This window comes from Poromitra crassiceps (genome assembly GCF_964638095.1).
Source record: "Poromitra crassiceps genome assembly, chromosome: 30".
In the NCBI taxonomy this organism is placed as follows: Eukaryota; Metazoa; Chordata; class Actinopteri; order Beryciformes; family Melamphaidae; genus Poromitra; species Poromitra crassiceps.
The window spans coordinates 17,062,562-17,088,670 of record NC_139652.1 but is presented as its reverse complement, the minus strand read 5'-3'; the positions used below and the strand labels follow the sequence as shown (position 1 = coordinate 17,088,670).

At 46.0% G+C, this 26,109-nt stretch overlaps 1 protein-coding gene across 1 annotated transcript in view; it reads right to left on the bottom strand.

Moving 5' to 3' along the window:
- LOC310800446 (protein fantom-like) overlaps positions 1–26,109 on the bottom strand; it is a gene marked incomplete at both ends in the record, with an annotated part of 43,262 nt that overhangs the window by 5,474 nt on the left and 11,679 nt on the right. Inside the window, 11 exons of the mRNA XM_083663041.1 lie at positions 2,798–2,934; positions 4,411–4,495; positions 6,054–6,240; positions 6,738–6,838; positions 9,316–9,466; positions 12,540–12,644; positions 15,913–16,136; positions 17,673–18,039; positions 18,328–18,461; positions 22,391–22,843; positions 25,927–26,044. Of these exons, the coding sequence (XP_083519167.1) occupies positions 2,798–2,934; positions 4,411–4,495; positions 6,054–6,240; positions 6,738–6,838; positions 9,316–9,466; positions 12,540–12,644; positions 15,913–16,136; positions 17,673–18,039; positions 18,328–18,461; positions 22,391–22,843; positions 25,927–26,044 (2,062 nt within the window). The remainder of the gene's footprint in view (positions 1–2,797; positions 2,935–4,410; positions 4,496–6,053; positions 6,241–6,737; positions 6,839–9,315; positions 9,467–12,539; positions 12,645–15,912; positions 16,137–17,672; positions 18,040–18,327; positions 18,462–22,390; positions 22,844–25,926; positions 26,045–26,109) is intronic.

Genomic DNA, 26,109 nt, shown 5'->3' with positions numbered 1-26,109 from the left:
GCCCCAACAAAATTGAAACAAAACGGTCCAAGTTTAACTTTTATTGACATAATGACCATTCATTTCTATATTCTGGCTGTTTTGCCCTGCACATCTTTTCAAAAACAATAACAATAAAGTGCAACCTCTACAAAACAAAATAAATTCAAATATCTTAATTGTGAGTTCAAGTCACTATCACTGTATTAAGGGCTGCCTGTTTTCCACTGCAAATCGTTTCAAAACAATAATAAGGTGCAACCTGCAGAAAATAATAAGTGCAGACATTTGTGAGGACTCAAGTTTTATCAGTATTAGTGGCTGCAATGAGCCTGTTTTCCACTGCAAATCTTTTCAAAAGAATAATAAAGTGCAACCTGTGCAGAAAATAATAATAATAATGGTGAGGACTCAAGTTTTCTCAGTATTAGTGGCTGCAAAAACCCACACAGTTCTCCCAATTCAGCCCGTGTTGTGTCAGGTAACTGTCCAGAAGCATAGCTCTTCAGCTGTTGCTCTGCTTGTAACGTACTTGCAAAACAGCAAATCCTCACTCAGTGACTCCGACGTGACAAAGCGAACATAGGCGATAAGCAAGCAGTCTTTATTGCTGTCCGTAGCCTCGTCCACTTGTAAGGCGAAACGTGTGTCTGTCAGTTTTTCCGTGAGTTGTTCCTCGAGATCATTTGAAATGTCACATATACGTTTTGCAACTGTGTCATTGGACAGCGGGATAGTCTTCAATTTTGCAGCGCTGGTCTCATCCAGCATAGTTGACACCATATGGATAGCTGCTGGGAGTATGAGCTCCTCAGCGATGGTGTGCGGCTTCTTGCACTGTGCAATTCTGTATGCGACCTTGTATGACGCTAGTTGTGCTTTGCTGTTCACTGATGCCACTTTTACAAAGCGATTTTCCTGCTTGCGGTATTCACCGAGTTTCCTCTGAAAGAACCCGAGTGGCTTATTGACGAAAGTGGGGTGTGTTGTCTCCAAGTGTCTTTTTAATTTGTTAGGCTTCATGCTGTCCGCTGCCAGAGTTTTCAGACAGAGAACACAGACTGGTCTCTCCTCGTCTCCTACCGCATTGACTGTGAATCCCAGAGCAAGATAGGCGTCATCATATTTTCGTCTCGGTTTTTTTAGTTGACTGCCGCCCTCCGACTCCTTGTTTGTCCCAGCCAAATGTCTCTTCATTGTGCACTAATCTAAACTAAACAGCCTCCAGTCTGTCTGATGAATGAACGGGTCACTACGGAAGCGCGGGGTTTGTTTATTTCCTCACGGGGAAAAGAAGTCCGACCTAAAAATGGCTAAAACATTGGTTCCGCGGATTTCACCCGCGCCCCACCTGTAATACCACTGCGCCCCACAAGTGGGGCGCGCCCCACACTTTAAGATACACTGGCCTAGAGAGAGTATTTATCTGACGTTTATGTTAGCTACTCCTCAAACCTGCAGGTGGAAATGGTTTATGTCCGATGTGATGTATGTTGAAGCAAGACAACGTTTTAATGTACCTTGAATTTGACAAATAACGACGGGTGGTGCTCACGCAGATCTAAGCCCTGGCCATCCTAGCCTCAACATGAGACTCATCAGACATTCTGATGAGTCTCGCATTGAGGCTATGGCCATCTGTGATTTTACAATAGCCGAAATATTCCCATACAGCCGACGTCATCTTTTTAGATGGGGGGAAAGTTCAGGGGGGTCCTTGCGTTCTCCTGCTTTATCACACACGGTTGTAAACACACAGTCAGGGACAGCTCCTCTCTACTGTGCTCTAGTCTAGGTAGGCATGCAGCAAGGGGGAGGGGCCACGTAAGCGGCGCTCTGCAAGCAACCTGGCCACGTTGTTTTGGGGAAACAGCTGATACCGTGGAGAAGGTATGACAGCAAATCTTAGTGGTTTTGATACCGTGACTTTTTCAAACCGTGGTATACCTTCAAACCGGAAACCGCTGCATCCCTACAGCTGAACTTCCGCATTTCCCCTTGTTTTCATTTATGCAGGATTGTGGTGGAGAATACAGAGTGGAGGATTGATTTTGTTTTATTCTCTGTCTTGTCAGGTATGTTTACAGTATGTTTTATTTCACCTATATTGTTAAGTCTTCACACTTGCAGTATCACTGTTTAACGTCATCCCGTAGTTGAACTGTAAGTCAACGTGGTGCCGTGCCCCTTTTATTCTGTGCCTTGATGGAAGAGGATTGTGCTGGAGAATACACGGATGATACACGGATGATACACGGATGATACACGGAGGACAAAGATATCCCGCTTGTTTGGGTCCTTCTTTCCTACACGACACAACGCACAAGTTCACATGTGCATCAGCGTTTTGCCTTCATATGAGGTCCGTGTGCAAGAATAGTAAACACGGAAAAGTGTGCATTTACAGTTGATGTGGGAAGTTAACATACCCTTAAGTCATTCAAACTCTTTTTTTAACTGCTCCACAGATTTCATGTTAAACTATAGTTTGGCAAAGTCGGTTAGGACATCTACTGTACATGACACAAAAACATGTTTTCAGACACATTATTTCACTTATAATTCACTCTATCACAAGTCCAGTGGGTCAGACGTTTACATACACTAAGTACATAAACAGCTTGGCAAATTCCACAAAATGATGCCGAGGCTGCTTCTGATAGACTAACAGACATCATTTGAGTCAACTGGAGGTCTACCTGTGGGGGATTCAGTTATTCAGTTAGGCACATTTCTGATCATGTGTGTGTGTGTGTGTGTGTGTGTGTGTGTGTGTATGTGTGTGTGTGTGTGTGTGTGTGTGTGTGTGTGTTCTAACCGTTCAGACTGGTCTCGGTCAGGTCTCGCTGTTTGTCCAGGATGTCGGGGATCTTCAGATAGGCCACGCCCACATCCTCACACTCCCTCTCCTGCTCCTCCTCCTCCGGCGGCTCGCTCACCACCGTGAACCGGATGCTGTCAAGTCACATTTATCATCATTACTCTAACCTTTATTTAAAGTGATAATATAGCAGTTCCTTCATCATCATCATTACTCTAACCTTTATTTAAAGTGGTGTTACAGTCATCCCCCTTCTCATGTAGATATGATCATATTTACTTCTATTTGTTATGGCTGATTTGTCCTTTGATGTGTGTGGCTACTCATTTATAAAGGAAAACTTAAGCGCCTTTTTGGTCCCGCAGGGCTGCCGTAACTGTGGGTAAAATGGCTGCCGCTCCGGCGCACTTGAGAGCTCAGATGAGCTCATTTGGACCCATACAGAAGACCACTGCCCGCAAGGCAGCTTGTTGACAGCCTATGTCAGCTTATATTTTTGTGATTTTTCTGTCCCACTTATGGGACTACTGAGTGCGTGAGGACGATCTCAGATCCTTCCCGCAACCAACCGTCAGAGCTGTTCCAGGGCTGGGATCGCTCGAGGCTATGAATGTCCCAAACAAACTGAAAGTACTTGGTGAAATAATTTTACGTTTGAGGGTTAGGGTTAGGAGGGTTAATTGTTTAGGAGAATGCTGTAACTGTTTCCCTAGATAGAAAACTCCACAAATGTTTTGTGGACTAAAAAACTTCACAGCATGGGTGAGTAGATGACTGAATTTGAATTTTTGGCTGAACTTATCCTTTAAGGTTGGCGACAGCTACATGTCTGTATATTACCTCTCAGAACAGAGAGGGATACGGCACTTTGAAGACAAAGGGCTAGACAGAAAGCAGAGGATACAATATGGAGTATTCATCCCAAACCTTAAGATGAAACCAGAGCTTGTGCAGACAGTCAGGGTTAGGGTTATTTGTGATTTCAGGGTGATTTTTGAGATCCAATTCTAGAGATCAGATGTTATGAGATCAGATCACATGGCTGCATGTCAACACTTGGCTTGGAGAGAACGGTCATGTCAGCTGTGACTGTTTTTGATCCACATATTTACTGCTGCTGATCTCGTCTGAATCACACAATAAATTCATCTTCTGTGCCTCTGTCTCCTAGCCTGCTAAAAACGTCCATTTCAGTGGGTGGGAGTACTTGCCTTGACAGAAAACTCCGTCACCAAATCCGAATCCACTCAAAAGAACGGCGAAAACGCCTTTTCCACTGAGAAACTCCACTACTACATACTCTTGTTCTTGTTTAATTGTTGTTATTGAGTCTATTTCTGTAATAACTGCACTTATGGCTGTGCATATTACTTTACTAACGTTAGCGTTACCGCTCCTTGCTTGCTGAGAAATGGCTGTGGGTGGGACTGATCCGTAGAAATAGAATGTGAGTTCACGTGATCAGGATGGTTTCACCAGGCTATCAGCCTCCACTGTCTCAGTAAAGAGAAACCATGAAGCGGAGTGGACTTTAAGCGGAGTGGACTTTAAGCGGAGTGGACTTGGACTTTAAGCGGAGTGGACTTTAAGCGGAGTGGATTCTTCCATACCTTTCCATCTGGGGGTTGCGCCCCTGCAGGACTCCCCTCAGCAGCTCTCGCCTCGGCCCGTTGTTCTCCACGTCCACGTGAATCGCTGGAAAGACGGAGCAAAGCCCAAATTAAAGGTCCAGGCATGCAAACTCATGTATGGTGGAAAAAGGGAGAGATGCGCGGAAGGGGTGTGCCGCGCTACGCAAATAAGCTCTATCATCTTGTTATCGTTATCATTGCAACAAAATGCATCCGCACATTTTCAGTGAAACTGAAAGTGAATCTCTCTCTTACAGACCTATCTATCTCCACACTTTGCACTGTGCGAGGCTGCCAGGCAGCGCTTCATACCAATCATGGGTCATAAGATTGCGTCATTTTTGCAATGTCAGCGTAGGTAATTATGATGTATATTCACTTTATTAATGTCAGCGTAGGTAATTATGATGTATATTCACTTTATTGCAACTTGAGCTGCTGCCTTAGATACCTGTACAGCCTGCAGCCAGTTGAGTCCGCTGCACTCGCTCAGTCACAGCCGAGCCCCAGCCTGACATCTCAGATTTAATCTCTGAGCCCTCTGATAGGCTATTGTTCGATGTGTAACCAATCAGATAGCGTTGTGGGCGGGACATTACTCCAGATCAGACAGAGGGAGCATGAAGTAGAGAGGCTGCTTCCAGCTGCATCAGGGCCAACGTAGCGCATTTTTTAATACATTTATTATATCGGTAAACAGCCAATGAAAATGCAGATATAGATGATTGGCAAAATACTGAATATCGGCCCCGATAATCGAAAATGGGTCGACCCCGACACCCTTGTAAATCGTTTTTATTCACATGCTCCCCACCTAATCCCCCTCAAAAACAAGTTGTAGTTTCTTCTTTATATTGTACTTTGTTGTTGTTACGATGCATCCCTAACCAAAACGCCAATAGTTGGCTATGTGACTTAGCAGCCAACAGCCAGCTGGAAAGCGAGGGCATCCCACAGCATCAGGGCAGACAGCCTGATGCTGCATTAGGCCCACAGACACAGTAGCGGATCAATAGAATACGGCGGGAGCTGCTATCTATGTGACAGACAGCAAACACAGCAGGCTGCCAGTGGCAGGAGGTACGCTACATCACTCTTATCTCGTTCTCTCTATGATAAAGTAAAGGTAAAGGTAAAGTCCCACTGATTGTCAGACACCTGAGTGTGCGAAATTTGTTCTCTGCATTTGACCCATCCCCTGGGGGAGCAGTGAGCGGCAGCAGTGCCGCGCTCGGGAATCATTTGGTGATCTAACCCCCCAATTCCAACCCTTTGATGCTGAGTGCCAAGCAGGGAGGCAAATGGGTCCCATTTTGATAGTCTTTGGTATGACTCGGCCGGGGATCGAACTCACAACCTCCCAGTCTCAGGGCGGACACTCAAACCACAAGGCCACTGAGCTGGTGATATAATAAGCATATGAGCCGAGATGTGTGTCGGAAAATAAGCTATTTACGTTTTCCTCGTTTTCAAGTCACAGTTCAGATCGTTTCTGCTGATGCTAATCAAACCGAAGTTGTCAGGGTGACTTAAACATCATATTTAAAGCTGGAAATAAGGTCCAGGGTGTAAAAAAACTGAATTCTCCTTGAACCCCTCTGAGAGGCTTTGGGGTTCCTTACCTTTGCTGTAGTTGTAGTAGATGCTCTTCCCTGGCGGGGGTTTGGGCAGTGACAGGGGGGTTTCCTCTGAGGGCAGGTCCAGGAGGGAATACTCCACAAACAGACGCACCACGCTGCCGTCCCGGGACACCCGCGACTCCGGCCTCAGGCTCAGAGACACGATCTCCACACGCACACGCTCCGAGGGCTGGGGAGGGCCAGTTACAGGCTTAACCCATTGATACCTGATGCAGCATTTGCGTGTATATCCCTCATTTGTGTGTGTATCCCTTTAAGACCGCGAACCGCGCGAGGGTTCGCGGTCTTAAAGGGATACACACACAAATGCTGCATCAGGTATCAATGGGTTAAAATGCCATTTTTAAACATCAAACTAGCATTGTCACATTCATTGTGCCTAAATGCGGGACGTCCACTCAAGGCAAGACAACCGTTCATTTCCCCAATCACCTGCCTCGGTTATGTTTACATGTGTCATGATTGGTCAAATACCATTGAACTTCGCTCCGGTCTGCCTCTGGGCAAATTTTAATGGGCAAACCACTGACCTAAAAAATATGGACAAATCCAGTAACCTTCATACACTCATCTGTTCAATCCTTGGATGACTACATCCTGTTCCCAAGGTTCTTGCCAGAAGAGCTAAACAGAGGAGTGGATTCTCTGTGCTCTCCATTCACCCACCTTCCTCCCCACCGAGGCTTGTCCAGGAACAATACAGTCATCGCTGTCCGACTGGCTGGATTCACTCTGATCCTCCTCGACCGCTGGGACCTCCGCAATATCTGCAAGGGTCCACACAAGGAGGAGAGGAGGAGAAGAGGGGTCCACACAGGGAGGAGAGGAGGAGAAGAAGGGTCCACACAGGGAGGAGAGGAGGAGAAGAGGGGTCCACACAGGGAGGAGAGGAGGAGAAGAAGGGTCCACACAGGGAGGAGAGGAGGAGAAGGGTCCAAACAGGGAGGAGAGGAGGAGAAGAAGGGTCCACACAGGGAGGAGAGGAGGAGAAGAAGGGTCCACACAAGGAGGAGAGGAGGAGAAGAAGGGTCCACACAGGGAGGAGAGGAGGAGAAGAAGGGTCCACACAGGGAGGAGAGGAGGAGAAGGGTCCAAACAGGGAGGAGAGGAGGAGAAGAAGGGTCCACACAGGGAGGAGAGGAGGAGAAGGGTCCAAACAGGGAGGAGAGGAGGAGAAGAGGGGTCCACACAGGGAGGAGAGGAGGAGAAGAAGGGTCCACACAGGGAGGAGAGGAGGAGGAGAAGGGTCCAAAAAGGGGGGAGAGGAGGAGAAGAAGGGTCCACACAGGGAGGAGAGGAGGAGAAGAAGGGTCCACACAAGGAGGAGAGGAGGAGAAGAAGGGTCCACACAGGGAGGAGAGGAGGAGAAGGGTCCAAACAGGGAGGAGAGGAGGAGAAGAAGGGTCCACACAAGGAGGAGAGGAGGAGAAGAAGGGTCCACACAGGGAGGAGAGGAGGAGGAGAAGGGTCCACACAGGGAGGAGAGGAGAAGAAGGGTCCAAACAGGGAGGAGAGGAGGAGAAGAAGGGTCCACACAGGGAGGAGAGGAGGAGAAGAAGGGTCCACACAGGGAGGAGAGGAGGAGAAGAGGGGTCCACACAGGGAGGAGAGGAGGAGAAGAAGGGTCCACACAGGGAGGAGAGGAGGAGAAGAGGGGTCCACACAGGGAGGAGAGGAGGAGAAGAAGGGTCCACACAGGGAGGAGAGGAGGAGAAGAGGGGTCCACACAGGGAGGAGAGGAGGAGAAGAGGGGTCCACACAGGGAGGAGAGGAGGAGAAGAAGGGTCCACACAGGGAGGAGAGGAGGAGGAGAAGGGTCCAAACAGGGAGGAGAGGAGGAGAAGAAGGGTCCACACAGGGAGGAGAGGAGGAGAAGAAGGGTCCACACAGGGAGGAGAGGAGGAGAAGAAGGGTCCACACAGGGAGGAGAGGAGGAGAAGAAGGGTCCACACAGGGAGGAGAGGAGGAGAAGAAGGGTCCACACAGGGAGGAGAGGAGGGGTCCACACAGGGAGGAGAGGAGGAGAAGAGGGGTCCACACAGGGAGGAGAGGAGGAGAAGAAGGGTCCACACAGGGAGGAGAGGAGGGGTCCACACAAGGAGGAGAGGAGGAGAAGAGGGGTCCACACAGGGAGGAGAGGAGGGGTCCACACAAGGAGGAGAGGAGGAGAAGAGGGGTCCACACAGGGAGGAGAGGAGGAGAAGAAGGGTCCACACAGGGAGGAGAAGAGGGGTCCACACAGGGAGGAGAGGAGGAGAAGAGGGGTCCACACAGGGAGGAGAGGAGGAGAAGAAGGGTCCACACAGGGAGGAGAGGAGGAGAAGAAGGGTCCACACAGGGAGGAGAGGAGGAGAAGAGGGGTCCACACAGGGAGGAGAGGAGGAGAAGAGGGGTCCACACAGGGAGGAGAGGAGAAGAGGGGTCCACACAGGGAGGAGAGGAGGAGAAGAGGGGTCCACACAGGGAGGAGAGGAGGAGAAGAAGGGTCCACACAGGGAGGAGAGGAGGAGAAGAAGGGTCCACACAGGGAGGAGAGGAGGAGAAGGGTCCACACAGGGAGGAGAGGAGAAGAAGAGGCACCAGAAAGAGATCAGACATGGCCGCTAAGAAGGGAAGACTGCTTTCTGTAGAAGTAGTCAAGGCAGCGTGATGGAACTGGAGCTGGCAATGATCTCTGCTTTGAGCGAGTGTCTGTACAATAAGCATGCTTTGTGAGGGGGAATTTAAAGAGGAGTGAATGAGTGAATGTGTAAGACTTCTCTCCCAAGGCCATCATTAACATTTATGAAGCCAGGCAGACCGGTCTTAAGAATATTTGGCAGCAGCCAATAATCACAAATAATAAAGAAATCAATCTTTATGTCTGTTCTGGTGAGGAAGCATTGCGAGAAAACAACATTATTGTCCATTTGCACTTTAAGGAAGTGTACAAGCTTAAAAAAAAGAGTTGTTTCCCAACCAAGCTGTGAGGGATGCTGGACTTGACCCATGAAGCCATGTTGAAAGTGAATTGGTTACTTGCTACAGTGTAAGTGGAGACATAGGAGTGGTTTGTAAACACAGAATGGAAACAAATAAAGCCAGAATTGATACGAAAACATCAAGTAACCACTTCTTCAAAAAGACTGAAAAGTTTCAGTTTCATATTTATTCTTTTCTTCTATTTTTTGTCCCAAATATTTATAAAAACATTGAAAAGTTCCAAACATTATGTTGGTATTTTCAATCATTAATCTTTTCTTACCTTCTTCAATAATTTCCTCAGAGATGTCAGAGTCATCAGAGAAGGACTGAGAGCTTGCTGGAATCAGCTGCCCTTCAGAGAAGTGAGACTCCTCTTCCTCTTCCTCTTCCTCGGTGGTGCTTGGAGGCGCCGGGTTTGCTTCAGAGACAACCTGTGAGTTCACATCATTTAGAAAAGGCAATCTTTGTCTTACAGAGGTATTTGATGATGTTGCATTGCAGAGCACTACATTGGACTGTACACAGTGCTGCCTGTGGCGGTTCAAAAAAGGTGGGTAAACTATACATTTCTAGGCAGCTTTCTCTCGCGTCCCACCACTGTAAAAAAAATAAGTGGATAAACTTCAGTCACTAATATACGAGACTAGAACAACTGAATATCATTTTATTATTATTATCATCATCATCATTGTTGTTTATTTTGTGTACTGGGGTGATCTTTGGTGTTGTTTATTTTGTGTACTGGTGTGGACTACTTATTTGTTAGTACTGGTGTGTTCTATATAGAACCTTTTGAGGGTTGCATAGTACTTTTCGGATTTGCTTCTGAACGGACCTCCTCTGTGATCTTGTCACTGCTATGTTTTTATTGTTTATATTGTCCTATTTTTGCTAGCATCTGACTTTGTATTGTTGTTGTTTTTACTGTAAATGACTTGTTGTACTTCGCTTTGGATAAAGGCGTCTGCCAAATGAAATAAAGTAAAGTAAAGTACCCTGCTATTCACCTTATGTTCCAACGCAGGGCTCAGCCAATGACTTCCTATTGTGTTTACAGTACTTCCTGTGACTTATATTGTGTTCATTGTGTTAACTGTGGCCAACACTGCTGAGGGGCTTTAAGGTGTGTGCAGACCAGAGCAGCCAGTGAGTCAGACTGAGCAGGTAAAACACACTGCTGAGGGGCTTTAAGGTGTGTGCAGACCAGAGCAGCCAGTGAGTCAGACTGAAAAGAAAATAGAATTACAAAACAAAATCAAAACATGGACGATGAGGCTACGATTAGGCTCATTTTGCAATGAAGTAAAATCTAAAATTGTAATATGTGGTGGTGGTGCTGATGATAACAATAGCTCATGGAAATGGCCAGCCCCCGGGCCCTTAGCTTTCTGACAATGTGGCCCCCTGAACAATATAGTTGAATAGCCCTGGTAGAGAGAGAGAGAGAGAGAGAGAGAGAGAGAAAGAGAGAGAGAGAGAGAGAGAGAGATGTGCGTATTTGCTTTATTCACCTTATGTAGCCACGCCCATTTGACCTGGTTGTGTGGCCGTATCAAAACTTCCGGCTGAAAATAATAATAAAATAAAATAAAAAATGGCTGCGCTGCTCCAATATCATCTAACTCTGAATTAACTAATAATTTAGCCAATTGTATGTAACATACCAAATAAAAGCAAACGGCAATGTCTAAGAATGCAACGCCATGTAACTGGCTCGTTAAGTCTCGCATTCCAGGGAATTACGTTAACGTCTGCGGGTCTTATTGACGTAAGTGGCTCGCGCTGCCTCGGAGGAGAGGAAACCATCTGAAGCTTTCTTTGTTGGAGTCCAGGTATGTTTTACAATAAAGTGCTTGTCATTGTCGATGATAACGTTATCTGACCTGGCTAACAGTGGATACTCTGCTTGCTTGCTGTGTACCGGCTCAAAGTAGTAGGCTACATTCTTTATTTTACCCCTGCACTGTCCGCTCCAAAAACAACTCTTTTATTTTGCGCCGTGACCGCCGGAAGTGTTAAAAGGACCCGGAAGAATTTGGCCCACTGTAAGGTCTGAACATAAGGTGAATAGGACCTTCAAGTCACACCAGCTGGTTGGTCTGACCACGTGAGAGGTCGGAGCCAATGACAGAGCTTGGAGGGAGCGGAAAGGGATTTTCTTCTGCTGCCGACGGAGTGGAAATCTCTGGCGGAGCCCCTTGTCTTGGGTTAGGGTTATTGAGGCATTCAAACGAGCCTGCCTGACTTTTTTTTGTACCGTTGGGTTCACAGATTGGTCTTTGGGTAACGTTATATTACAGGTTCTGGTCTTTGGGAGATGTTATATTACAGGTTCTGGTCTTTGGGTAACATTATATTACAGGTTCTGGTCTTTGGGAGATGTTATATTACAGGTTCTGGTCTTTGGGTAACATTATATTACAGGTTCTGGTCTTTGGGAGACGTTATGTTACAGGTTCTGGTCTTTGGGAGATGTTATATTACAGGTTCTGGTCTTTGGGAGACGTTATATTACAGGTTCTGGTCTTTGGGAGATGTTATATTACAGGTTCTGGTCTTTGGGTAACATTATATTACAGGTTTTGGTCTTTGGGAGATGTTATATTACAGGTTCTGGTCTTTGGGAGACGTTATATTACAGGTTCTGGTCTTTGGGAGATGTTATATTACAGGTTCTGGTCTTTGGGAGATGTTATATTACAGGTTCTGGTCTTTGGGAGATGTTATATTACAGGTTCTGGTCTTTGGGAGATGTTATATTACAGGTTCTGGTCTTTGGGAGATGTTATATTACAGGTTCTGGTCTTTGGGAGACGTTATATTACAGGTTCTGGTCTTTGGGAGACGTTAGATTACAGGTTCTGGTCTTTGGGAGACGTTAGATTACAGGTTCTGGTCTTTGGGAGATGTTATATTACAGGTTCTGGTCTTTGGGAGATGTTATATTACAGGTTCTGGTCTTTGGGTAACGTTATATTACAGGTTCTGGTCTTTGGGTAACGTTATATAACAGGATCTTTGTTCAATTGTACCATGAAATTGAAGAAAAATGTGTTCCTGTTATCAGTAGTCTATGCTTACTTCAAAAACAGTGACATTTGTATTGTTTTTAAATGTTCGTGTTTTCAGAAATGGGTACAGTATGGTCAAATTGCAATCTATATGCAATTTATAAATCAGTGAGCCTCTGAGATTACCTTTATTATAGGTGACAGCTTTGTCTCTCTCTTCTCTGGAAGCCCACTGGGCCAACTCCCGTCCTCAACCTACCAGAAGAAAATCACAAAGTCATACATACAAGAAAATAATTGGTATTTTTTGGTTCATGTTACTTCATTCAATCTATATCCACTGGCACTATATCCATTTCTGTTGCTTCATTTGTTGCTGAAAACCAAAAACTATATAGGTGCTACACTCTCTCATTGAAAGCAAAAATGTTTATTTGTTAGACAACTTACATCAAAAGGAAATATTTTCTAATGATTTGTTTTGAAATCTCACCTGCTCGTCTGTAGTCGTTACTGTAGTGACATCCAGAAATTTGACTTTTTTGGCGCCCAGTCTGTCCTTTATCTGTGGCTTCTGCCTGGGCTTTGGCAACGGTGCCTGATGGTCAGAACACATTCAGACAAGACATGTAGAGAAGATCTGTGCAAAACAATATCACTATTAAACGAGAAGATCTGTGCAAAACAATATCACTATTAAACTGTTGGGAACAAAGCAGGAGCCACTCACCTAACAACTTTCATCATTTTAGAAGCAGTCAGCATTTTTAGAAAATTATTATTTAGAAATGAGAATGAGATCTCCAAATGATGCCTGGCAAAGTAAGTAGACAAACCAGACACATCCTAAATGTACTAGCAGTTGGCTGATGGTAATTTCCTATGCTTTTTTAAATCAATTCAAAGCAGTATTACAGATACAGATTCACCCCTCTGCGGGATCCTAGAGGCACAACAAAGTCCACCGAGGAAAAAAGAGACTACTTGTGCACACTTAAAACATGCAATGGTCATAAGACATTGAATTGATTTAAGTGCACAGAAGAGCCAGGGAGAAAAGGCAAAACAGTTTTTAAAATCAAGATGCTTAACGTGTAGCCTGGTAAAAAAAATAAACTATCCTGATACCATTCTGTTTCACTCTACGCATCAGTCTGGACTTCCAGCTGCTCACATTGATTTCAGTGGGTGGGAGTACTTGCCTTGACAGACAACTCCTTCAGCCAATCAGCGTCAATCCAAATCCAGTCGAAGGAACAGCGAAAACGTATTTTCTGCCGAGAAACTCTGCTGGTGCATACTCTTGTTCTTGTTTAATTGTTGTTATTGAGTCTATTTCTGCAATAACTGCATTTATGGTTGTGTTTACTCTACTAACATTAACGTTACTGCTTGTTGCTTCGGGAAAGACCATTACTGTTTTACCAGTCCAGACTGATCCATGGAGCGAAACAGAATGTGAGGTCATGTGATCAGGATGTCTGGATGGTTTTACCAGCCTATTTAACATGTGAGGTCATGTGATCAGGATGGTTTAACATGTGAGGTCATGTGATCAGGATGGTTTTACATGTGAGGTCATGTGATCAGGATGGTTTTACATGTGAGGTCATGTGATCAGGATGGTTTTACATGTGAGGTCATGTGATCAGGATGGTTTAACATGTGAGGTCATGTGATCAGGATGGTTTAACATGTGAGGTCATGTGATCAGGATGGTTTAACATGTGAGGTCATGTGATCAGGATGGTTTTACCAGCCTATTTAACACCTTAAGTGCCATAGCCGAAATAATTCGTCTTACATAATCCAACGCTTAAGTGCCAGAGCCGAAATAACTCGTCTTACATGTTTTTTTGACGGTGGGACATCAATCAACCCCTTTTACATCTTCGAGATAACTATAGGAGCAAGAGCATGTGTGTAATCTATTTTACCGACCACTAAGTGGCGACAGATACAGAGAGAAGCCACAGCCACGGGACCCGTACACCAAAAGCAGCCGCCTCCCGCGGAAATGGCTTGGCGATTTTACAGTCAGAAGCCGGAGACACACACACAGAACGGACAGAGATCCCCTCCCCCCCAGAGCCGCGGAGCAACGCGCGAACACACACACACACACACACACACACACACACACACACACACACACACACACCGCGGGAGCAAGCCATTCAAGGAAATGGCTTGGCGATTTTACAGTAATCCATTTCAGACTCGTCCCCGCACGCAGGCAAGCAGGCAGGCAGGCACGCAGACAGACAGGCAGGCAGCACAACGCGCTTCTGACACGCCCGCTGTTAGAGCCAGGAGGAAGGAGGAGAAGACACACGGAGGGAGGAGTTTGAATGAGAGGGGTGTTTCCTGTTGTTATGGAGGAAATTACTGTTCAAAACTATTGTTTAGAATGTCTGACGGTCTTACTGATGCCAAAAATGAATGGTTAAAGTGACTGTTTCACAAAAAGCCATTTATCTCTGAATAAATTTCCAGACGCTGAAACCATGCTGTACTCAACGGCTAATATCTACATAACTACTAACTCTGCAAACTAACTCTTTTAGACAGAGAAAGCACACATTCTATTAGTTATTTTTAGATGATTGGTGTTCATGAATTCTTAACAGAAAAGAATCCTCGGCTGTTCTAAAATGAGCCAGAATCGTCAAAAACACCCCTGGCACAACTTACCTACAGGAATGAAAACATGGCTGGCATTCAATGTGTTAACATGTGAGGTCATGTGATCAGGATGGTTTTACCAGCCTATTTAACATGTGAGGTCATGTGATCAGGATGGTTTTACCAGCCTATTTAACATGTGAGGTCATGTGATCAGGATGGTTTAACATGTGAGGTCATGTGATCAGGATGGTTTTACATGTGAGGTCATGTGATCAGGATGGTTTTACATGTGAGGTCATGTGATCAGGATGGTTTAACATGTGAGGTCATGTGATCAGGATGGTTTAACATGTGAGGTCATGTGATCAGGATGGTTTAACATGTGAGGTCATGTGATCAGGATGGTTTTACATGTGAGGTCATGTGATCAGGATGGTTTTACATGTGAGGTCATGTGATCAGGATGGTTTAACATGTGAGGTCATGTGATCAGGATGGTTTAACATGTGAGGTCATGTGATCAGGATGGTTTAACATGTGAGGTCATGTGATCAGGATGGTTTTACATGTGAGGTCATGTGATCAGGATGGTTTTACATGTGAGGTCATGTGATCAGGATGGTTTTACATGTGAGGTCATGTGATCAGGATGGTTTAACATGTGAGGTCATGTGATCAGGATGGTTTAACATGTGAGGTCATGTGATCAGGATGGTTTTACATGTGAGGTCATGTGATCAGGATGGTTTAACATGTGAGGTCATGTGATCAGGATGGTTTAACATGTGAGGTCATGTGATCAGGATGGTTTTACATGTGAGGTCATGTGATCAGGATGGTTTAACATGTGAGGTCATGTGATCAGGATGGTTTTACATGTGAGGTCATGTGATCAGGATGGTTTAACATGTGAGGTCATGTGATCAGGATGGTTTAACATGTGAGGTCATGTGATCAGGATGGTTTTACCAGCCTATTTAACATGTGAGGTCATGTGATCAGGATGGTTTTACCAGCCTATTTAACATGTGAGGTCATGTGATCAGGATGGTTTTACCAGGCTATTTAACATGGTTATATGTGGGAGTTTTCTCTCTTCTCTGCACTGTTGCAGTAATGTTACCCTCACAGACGCATTGTTCAGCCTTAACTGAGCTCCTTACGTGAGAGGCAGCAGCCACAGGGAGAGCGGTGGAGCGATGAGGAGGTTATTTGGCTTCCTTCGGTGTCTCGTCAACATCTTTGTTTGTCAAGTCTTCGTCTTTCTTCTCCTCTTCTTCCACGTTGGACTCCTGCTGTTGGAGCTCAGGAGGTTCCTCGACTGGCTTCTCTTTGGGGACACACTTTGCCTGTTCAGCAGCCATGGTCGAGCCTGGAGGAGGGAGGTAAGTGAACTTCCACTTGAGCCTGACTTCAATATGTCCGGCGGAGATTCCAGAGGAGTCGGCCAGCTCAAACACACCTGAGGAAGAAAAGAGAAACTCCATTTGTTACAAAACACCATAGCATCAACTATGAAGCAGACTGCTTTAGTCCAGGCCCAAGTCAAGACAAATGATTTGTCTAAGCAAGAATACTGTTAAACTTCTAATAAACGCAGAGTCCCAATTAGACGCCGGGTCTGGCTACATGTTTTGGTAAATAAACACCGGTCCCAAATAGATGCCGGGTACTTTTTTCATTACGGTGTGTTTTTGTGTTGCGCCCAGACTGAATTCACAGTCACCGTAATGACGTGGGCAGTGTGTAACGTGTTGTTGGCGGAAGTCAGTCATCTGGTTTGGCAAGAGGAGAGAGTGGGTGAGTGGGTGGGTGAGTGAGTGAGTGGGTGAGTGAGTGAGTGAGTGAGTGAGTGGGTGGGTGAGTGAGTGAGTGGGTGAGTGAGTGAGTGAGTGAGTGAGTGAGTGAGTGAGTGAGTGAGTCAGTGAGTGAGTGAGTGAGTGGGTGAGTGAGTGGGTGAGTGAGTGAGTGGGTGAGTGAGTGAGTGAGTGGGTGAGTGAGTGAGTGAGTGGGCGGGCGAGTGAGTGAGTGGGTGAGTGGGTGAGTGAGTGAGTGGGCGGATGGATGGATGGACAGACAAGACAGATGAATGGATGGAGAACAAGAAAGAGCATTGTATTTTCTTGTAGGTTTTCCAAGCTGCATATTTTTCATTTGAAACATGTAAAATATTTTTGACAGTACGATTTTTTTTAAACTGACATATTTGTGTCGAGTCCAGCCCTGGGGATACACAGTGATCGAACCAGGCGTTTTGACGGTACGATTTTTTTTCAACTGACATATTTGTGTCGAGTCCACCCCTGGGGATACACAGTGATCGAACCAGGCGTTTTGACGGTACGATTCTTTTTAAACTGACATATTTGTGTCGAGTCCAGCCCTGGGGATACACAGTGATCGAACCAGGCGTTTTGACGGTACGATTTTTTTTCAACTGACATATTTGTGTCGAGTCCACCCCTGGGGATACACAGTGATCGAACCAGGCGTTTTGACGGTACGATTTTTTTTAAACTGACATATTTGTGTCGAGTCCAGCCCTGGGGATACACAGTGATCGAACCAGGCGTTTTGACGGTACGATTTTTTTTAAACTGACATATTTGTGTCGAGTCCAGCCCTGGGGATACACAGTGATCGAACCAGGCGTTTTGACGGTACGATTTTTTTTAAACTGACATATTTGTGTCGAGTCCACCCCTGGGGATACACATAAATAAATCAAGACATGGTTTTTGGAGTGCGCATTTACTGCACTTCCCCTTTTTATTCATTTATCTTGAATGGCTTTTTTGAAAAGACCAGAGAACCAGAGAAGCCTTATTTTATGTATATATTTTTACCCACCATATGGGTTTTCTCAGTCAGACAAAAGCAAACAAACTAAACTAAACAAAACTAAAACAACTGGAGGAGTGATCTGAGACCAGAGAAGTCTGGATGCAACCCTGTCATGGAGTCCCTCCCTGGTAACACAAAGCCAAGTCTTACTCACCGGTGATCCCCTTGTCGTGGGCCAGCGACAGCAGCGGCACCCGGGCCTTGCCCAGGTAAGCGTCCATCTGCTCGTCCTTGTCATCGAACACGTAGAACTGCAGCGCCCCGGACTTCAGGTAGCGGTCCATGCAGGAGTCCATCAGGACAGGGTACGCCTGGAGGTCAGTGAAGCGGGAGTCGCAGCAGTCCTGCATGGTGGCCGTGGCGTGGTCGGGGAAGTCGGAGAACTTGTAGACGACGAAGGGACTCGGCTGCTGGGAGCCGTGGGGCCGAAGGCCGCGGCAGCACTGCACGGTGACGTACAGGACGTTCGAGCCGCTGTTGGGGGGCTGAGCCAGCTGAGGCGTGTTGGGGGGCTGAGCCAGCTGAGGAGTGGGGTTGTTTAATAAGGAGTTAATGCATCATTCTACACACAAGGCTAGGTTTATATTATCTATGTGTACATTAGCTTACATCATTCTGGGAGCATAGGAATATTTGTTTAGCCTTATTGCCTGGGAACTGTTGTTTGTCATAACTATTTACCGTAGTTATGGTATTCTACTGTTGTATTCATTGTGAATTCCTCTGGGCAAGAGTGTTAACTAAATTCCTAAAGTGGAAATATCTCAAATGTATGGTAAAAGGTATAGTAACTTAACGTATCTCTGTACCTGTCCATCCTCGTCCAGTGTGGTGTTGATGTAGCCCACGGCCTTCACCCTCTCCTTATACAGACGGATGGTCTCTGTCATGGACACTCTCAGCCTCAGCCAGTAGTCCACAGAGCCAAAGGACTCAGCCTCACCTGACACACCTGAGAGAGAGCTGCAAACTTTACACACTAGCCAGCCTCACCTGACACACCTGAGAGAGAGCTGCAAACTTTACACACTAGCCAGCCTCACCTGACACACCTGAGAGAGAGCTGCAAACTTTACACACTAGCCAGCCTCACCTGACACACCTGAGAGAGAGCTGCAAACTTTACACACTAGCCAGCCTCACCTGACACACCTGAGAGAGAGCTGCAAACATTACACACTAGCCAGCCTCACCTGACACACCTGAGAGAGAGCTGCAAACTTTACACACTAGCCAGCCTCACCTGACACACCTGAGAGAGAGCTGCAAACTTTACACACTAGCCAGCCTCACCTGACACACCTGAGAGAGAGCTGCAAACTTTACACACTAGCCGTGCTTCCATTCAGGTTTTGTGCAAATTTCTAAGCAAACTTTTGAAAAGTGGACAATCTTACAATTTGAATCAGGTGCGTTTCCATTGGCTACAGGGAATATGTAGGCTGTGTGTATGTGTGTGTTAGAGCAGGGCTACCCGGCCCGTCGGACTCGGAACCCGAACCCGGCCCGACTTACGGGCCGGGTTCGGACAGAAACATTGAAGTCGCGTTCGGGCTCGGGCTGGGCTCGGTCACGTAATCAGTCACTTGTTTTTGCCTTCAAATCTATCATCAGCTCCTGAGCTAATTTACTACGTTAATGAAAGCACCTGAAGGCATCGAATGAAACACGCCCAGACATGCACTCTGCTGCTCTGCCCGGAGTCAGCTGCATGTAGGCTGGTGTCGCCGACACCGTGCAGTACTTCTTTCAGCGATGTGGGACTGTGTGGGCAGTGCACGGCACGCACGAATTAGGCTGTTTGGTGCTTTGCTTTGTACATTACGTATTAATCATTGACTGCTTTGAATTACGAGGACTGATTTTGGTTTGGGATTATATAGGGCTGTTTATTGGCTGGACAGACTCATTGAATTATGTGCTCGCTGCGCTCCGAGGGGAAAAAAAAAATCACGGAGGGGGTTCGGGCCGGGCTCGGACAGATTATCAATTGACACCTGTCGGGCCGGGCCGGGCTCGGCTAATAATGTGACGGGCTCGGTCGGGTTCGGTAAGGAAAATTCAGCCCGAGCCCAGCTCTAGTGTGTGTGTGCGTGTGCGTGTGGCATGCGTGCGTGCGCATGTGCCCAGCGGGTGAGCATGGAAACGCAAGTGGAATCAAAGTCTGGCTATGTCAAACAGTTAATTTTGTAGGCTATACGAGGGATCAGGTTGTTGTTGCCGTTTATTTTAAACAGCAGTTCAATGTGAAACCACCCTCTTTGAACTCTACCTGCTCCTTCATACTTTAAGCAGGTGCCGACGCCATCGCTGTGTGAATGTGAGGTATAACTATAAAAGCGCTTTGGGTAGTCGATAGACTATATAAAATGTGCTCTATAAATACAGCCCATTAGCGCTCCAGAATTTTGACAGAAAGGTAATCACTAAAACGCTGGCCACCCGGCTAAATAAACATTTGTCATCCATTGGATACATTCAATAGTGATGAAGATTTTTTGTTGGCAACATGTGATGTTCAAAGCTTGTACACCTGCATCCCTCACAATGTAGGCATCGAAGCCCTGGTACACTCTTTTGAAACTCGCCCTACCGAGATGCTACCCCCCATTGGTTTTTTACTAACACTCACAGAAATAGTCCTGTCAAAAAACTATTTTCTATATGCAGGTTCCTATTTTCTGCAAAAAAGAGGGGTTAGTATGGGAAGTTCTTTTGCACCGTCATATGCCTGTCTGACTTTGGGGTTCTGGGAGGAGATATTCATCCACAATTCAGCCAATAACCAATTTCTCCCTAAAATTAAACTCTGGAAAAGGTACATTGATGACATTTTGTTTATTTGGACTGGTACCACTGGCGAACTCAATGATTTCATGGAATACATTAACTCCACCACACAACACTTTCGTTTTACAATGGAACACTCCAATAAAAATATAAATTTCCTGGATCTAACCATTTACAAAAACGGACACGGGGGTGTAGACACTACCATCTACAGGAAACCTCTTAGTAGGAACACTCTACTGAGAGCTGACAGCCATCATCCCAGGCGACTCATCAACAACATTCCCACTGGCCAGTTTCTCAGACTGAAGAGAAACTGCAGCACAGACCAAGAATTCATGGACAAAACAGTTGAGATGAGGAAACGCTTCCTGGACAGGGGCTACGCGGAGACAGTTATCGAGGCAGCCTATCAAAGGGCAGTGCGCACCCCGAGAGCCCGCCTCCTTGAGAAATCCAGGCGCTCTGGCTCTTCCGCACCACGCCTCTGTTTCTCCACGGAGTTCTCTCCAATCGGTGGAGAGATCAAACACACCATCAACAAACACTGGCACGTTCTACAGAGTGACCCTGCACTCAAGTCACTGTGTTTAGAGCCTCCGTTAATTTCTTTCAGGAGATCTCGGTCAATAAGAGACAGACTGGTTCACAGTACCATGACACCCCCCCCTAAGCCTACGTGGTTACCCGCCCCTCCCTCTGGTTTTTACAGATGTGGTCACTGTACCCACTGTTCCAACTCCGCCGACACCAAACAATTTTCTCACCCACGGACTGGTAAAAAGTATAAAATTAACTCATTCATAAACTGCAGCACCACACATGTGGTTTATATTCTGAAGTGTCCGTGCGGGATGGTGTATGTCGGACAGACCAAACGGGCATTAAAAGTCCGTATTGCTGAACACAAGGCTGCAATCCGCAACCACAACATGGATTATGCAATAGCGAGACACTATGCTCAGGCCCAGCATGGCTCTGCTGCCACACTGAAATTCTGGGGTATTGAGCATGTGTCTCCCTCACAGAGAGGAGGCGACACTGTCAATAAACTGTTAAGAGAAGCATTTTGGATTCACAGCCTAAATACTGTTGAACCAAATGGTCTAAACGAGGAACTAAGCCTCTCTTGTTATTTATAACCTGTACCTTTCCTTTGGAGAAATTGTTATTTGTGCCTATGTATTTCTATTCTATGGCTTATATTATATTGTTATTTATAAATGTGGCTGGCCATTATAGCCTACTTCACTGTGCGGTTTGAGTGCTATTGGCCCACTGGGTTTGGGCACCTCCCATCCTTAGCAGCCAATGACGGACTGCGATGTGTATTGGGGAGGCTTTTTAAAGCAAGTTGTTTTCCTTGTCACCCTGTTTGACTCTGATGAAGACGCAGTAGGCGTTGAAACGTTAGTCATTGAATAAAGCAATTTTCCAGTGAATCGTGTGCTCCAGGATCCTCTTTGGTTTGTCCATTGAACTTTTGTCATTTGTCATCCATTATTCATCCTGACCAGACAGGGTTCATCCCGAATAAGTTATCTTTCTCCAATGTCAGACGCCTCCTCAACACCATATATGCAGATCATAGTAAGACCAGTGAGTTGTGCAGCGATTTTATCGCTCGACGCGCAGAAGGCATCTGATCAGGTTGAGTGGCCTTACGTGTTCGAGTCATTACACAGATTCGGGTTTGGCGATTCATTTATATCTTGGGTAAAGCTCATATATGCTAGTCCAGCATTCTCAGTTATAACCAATGGTGACAAGTCAACCAGTACGACAACGTAATATTATACCTACATAATTCAGAAAAATTGATCCCCCCTCTCCTAGGATTACGTTCAAGTGCGAGTACCTGAATGGTAGAAACGTTATTCGAATAGTAATGTTATGAACGAGTACTCGAGCACTCTCGGCCATGCCTAAAATGTAGTCCTGAATTTGTCTGTTACTTACAGTATGTTTATATAAGCCCTATTTGCTATATATATATTTTCCATATTGTATTACTACTACTTGTCAACAACCCAATTTCCCCATGTGGATTGCTGATTTTTCATCTCATCTTATCTTACTCACCGACCAGCGGCGCGGTCCCATGAACGTTGCCGCCTTGCTCTAGCAGCTGTCGCAGCCAAAACTGTCCGGTCGCCAGCGGCCGAAAGTCCAGCCCCATGGCTTGATGCAGCTCTACTGTGACCGAGCGACTATGGAGGTACTCCAGGAACCAGTCATCCATACGCACCACGTACTGAGAGGTGAACCCATACTTGGGCTTCTGGCCCGTCACCACCGGAGTGGAGTGCAGCTCAAAGTCATAGAAGCCGTAGGTACAGAACGTGGCGGGTTCCAATTCTCCCACCGCCTCCAGGGCGGCTGGGGACAGCGAGGCGTTTACTATCTGCAGCTCCAGAAGATTCTCTCCACGTTCTAGGTGAACCGTTTCATCAAAGTCGTCGGCCTCGTCCTCGTCTGTGATGTCTGGTTTGAAGACGTGGGCTTTGGTGCCGTAGGCGATGTCTCTGAGCTGGGCTGGGATGGGGGGGGGGGGGGGGAGCAATGTGAGAAAAGACAATTTCAGTCAAAAGAAAATCAAAGCTGATGAAGATCAGACAAACAAAAATCTACAATAATGGAGAAGACCGGACAAATCAACCATTCACTACACAGTAATGAACCAATGCGTATTAGCAATAGGGATGGTCCGATCCGATACTCAGTATCGGTATTGGCGCCGATCCGGCCAAAATCACTGGATCGGATATCTGAGAATCCGATCCCATCCAATAGCCTAAACCAGTGGTTCCCAACCTTTTTACACCAAGTACCACCTGAGAAAGTAGTTGGCTCTCCAAGTACCACCATATGACCGACGTTAAAATACAGTCTATTCAGCTATGCACAGTTCACGCAGGAGGCAAATTTATTCCAACCTGCAGCCTATGTGCAACCTGCAGCAGCTGCACTTGTGCTGGGTTGACTGCTGTCTTCGCCTCCTTGTGCTTCATCGTTGCTGCTCTCCTCTACTACAGCTCGCTTCGATTCCCTCCCGTTTTGATCCACTTTAGCATCCCTCCTCGTCTTTGTTCACCACTTGTGTAACCATGCGGGGCGGGCAGGTAATTGTGCATGCGCAACAGGTATAGTGTCCGTCAGAAACAAATATTTGTTTCTAAATCTCAAGACAACAAAATAAACCTCAATTTCAATGATCACAAGTTTATTTTCATTCGTAGTATTATTTTGATAGATAAACATGTTTTACAATTGATTTTAAAGTTGGGTTTATTTCATAATTTAAACATTGGGATTCCAGGGATCAAGTACCACCAGCAGGGGGGGGGGGGGCGCAAGTACCACCTACCTTGAGAAACACTGCCAATAATATTAATAATAATTATTATTATTTCACTTTCACATGTTTGAAAACTACTACAGTACTAATGACCACCATGGATTTTGCACAAAAACTAAAAAAAAAAAAAAAAAAAAAAAATCACAGAGCCTTCCAAGTACCACCAGCAGGGGGCGCAAGTACCACCTACGGTACGCGTACCGTAGGTTGGGAACCACTGGCCTAAACTATCACGTTGTCACTTTGAGGTGAAGAGAGATGTGAATGCAGCACCGCAGCATGTGAACAGTAGTGAGACATGCTGCACTGTCATGTCAGCTGTGTTGATCAAGGAAGAGAAGCAGTGTTTTTAAGCATTGGAAACATCAACACCTCACACTGCCTGATACAAGGTTGCTGTATCACACACAAACAACCTGACAGCAGCAATGGTAGACTACAGACTACAGAGAGAGAGAGGAGACCTATCCACTCCAACAAGGAAACGGTGAGCCACAAAGCGCAAACGTGAGCCGTGGTCAAAACATAAACACATCAGAATATCACGATCAATACGTTACCATTCACATCTAGAAGTGAAGTCAAATCTACGTACCTTCTGCATAACGAAGCGGCAGATTAACGCAAGGCAAAATAAATCATATGAATGAACACTCACACCAATAAGTTGCCTCAGCAGCCATCATAAAGTCCTCTCCTCCTGCCGATGTTTTAGTCCTTATAATTAATCCCCAAAGTCCGCAACTTTATTAGCACGTGTCCCTGTTTACAAATAAAACTTTATTAGCACGTGTCCCTGTTTACAAATAAAACTTTATTAGCACGTGTCCCTGTTTACAAACAAAACTTTATTAGCACGTGTCCCTGTTTACAAACAAAACTTTATTAGCACGTGTCCCTGTTTACAAACACTTGATGTGTAAATTCCCCTCCCCCTTGTTTCACGCAACACCAAAGTAAGGGAGACCCGGGACAGTTGTAACAAGGGATGTGTGTGTGTGTGTGTGTGTGTGTGTGTGTGTGTGTGTGTGTGTGTGTGTGTGTGTGTGTGTGTGTGTGTGTGTGTGTGTGCGTGTGCGTGCGCGTGCACGTGCGTGTGTAAGAGAGAGAAGGCTTAAAAAGAAGCAGCATTAGTGCATTACTGAGTCTATGTTCTGGGCTATATAGCCTTTCATTTAGGGAATAAATATTGTTCCACAGATTAAACATGATGTTTAGATGGCTGGGTTAAGCAAAGTGCAATGGTAAATTTATTATTAACAGCTTAGTTGTATAAGCGAGGGAAAAAGATCGGATTGGATTGATATCGGTATCGGCAGATACTCAAGGTTGCGGTATCTGTATCGGATCGGATATGGAAAAAGTGGTAGCGTGCCATCCCTAATTAGCAACAAGGAATCCAGTGTTCCTAAGCAACATCACTTTATAGATTGTGACATAAATGTGTAGAGAGACAGTTGACGGTCGGAGAGACGGCATCCTGTACGGGATGGGTTTAGCACCCCAGCCTGGCTCTCTCGTGAGGGAGAAATCCACAAACGCTACGGATTAGCCTCCCGTGTAAACATCGGCGCGGCCTGGGGTCCTTCAGGCTAGAGCGAGGTGCTCGTCGCAGGCGAATGACGTGCAGCGCACAGGCCTTCTTGAGGCATCCTCTCTGCCCATGGTACGCCATGATGGTACGGCATGGTAGGATTGCCTTCTTTACCAGGGAGGGTCTGGTGAGACGAAGGAGGGGCGCGGCCGGGAAAACCACAGGGCCTGAGGCTCCATGCACCGAAGGGTCTTTCAATACTGCGGTGTAGCACTAGCTCTATTGCAGCGGATTGGGTGTGATCAGCCCTTCCGCGGGCAACGTTGCAGACAGAGTAGGAAGGCTGATCCGTAGCGGCTGCTTCTGGGACGCGGGTCGGGGTCTTAATCGGCCTCGGCTGGGTCTACTGGGCGAGGGTGTATGATGTTGAGAGACCCGAAACACCTTACGACCCCAGTTAACATCACTGATGACGCGTCCCAGCGCATGCCAAAGTATGTATTTTGAATTGTAGTCATAACCTAATTTGAGGACTGAACAAAAAAAAAATCAATACTTGTCCAGACATTTTTGAAATTTCCAAACTTTTCAAGACCTGGAAAATGTCACATACTTTTCTAGGCTATGAAGGCCAGCATTAAAGCCTTGGGAGTCATAGTGAACAAAATCTTTGGTCTTAGGGAAGTTTTGAAAGAAGAAGCTTTGAGAGGACGCTTGGGTAAATACCTTCCAGCTTCTTGATCTTGGCTGCTCTCATGTCAAGCAGCTTAGCCTGGCGTTCCAACTTCTGCTCGTACTCTGTGTTATCACGGCCCATCTTCTGTGACACAGCTTCCAGCTCCGCCTCAGGACCAAGAATAGAGAACACATTCCATTTAGGGTTTTACATTTTCAGGATTTAGCAGTCCC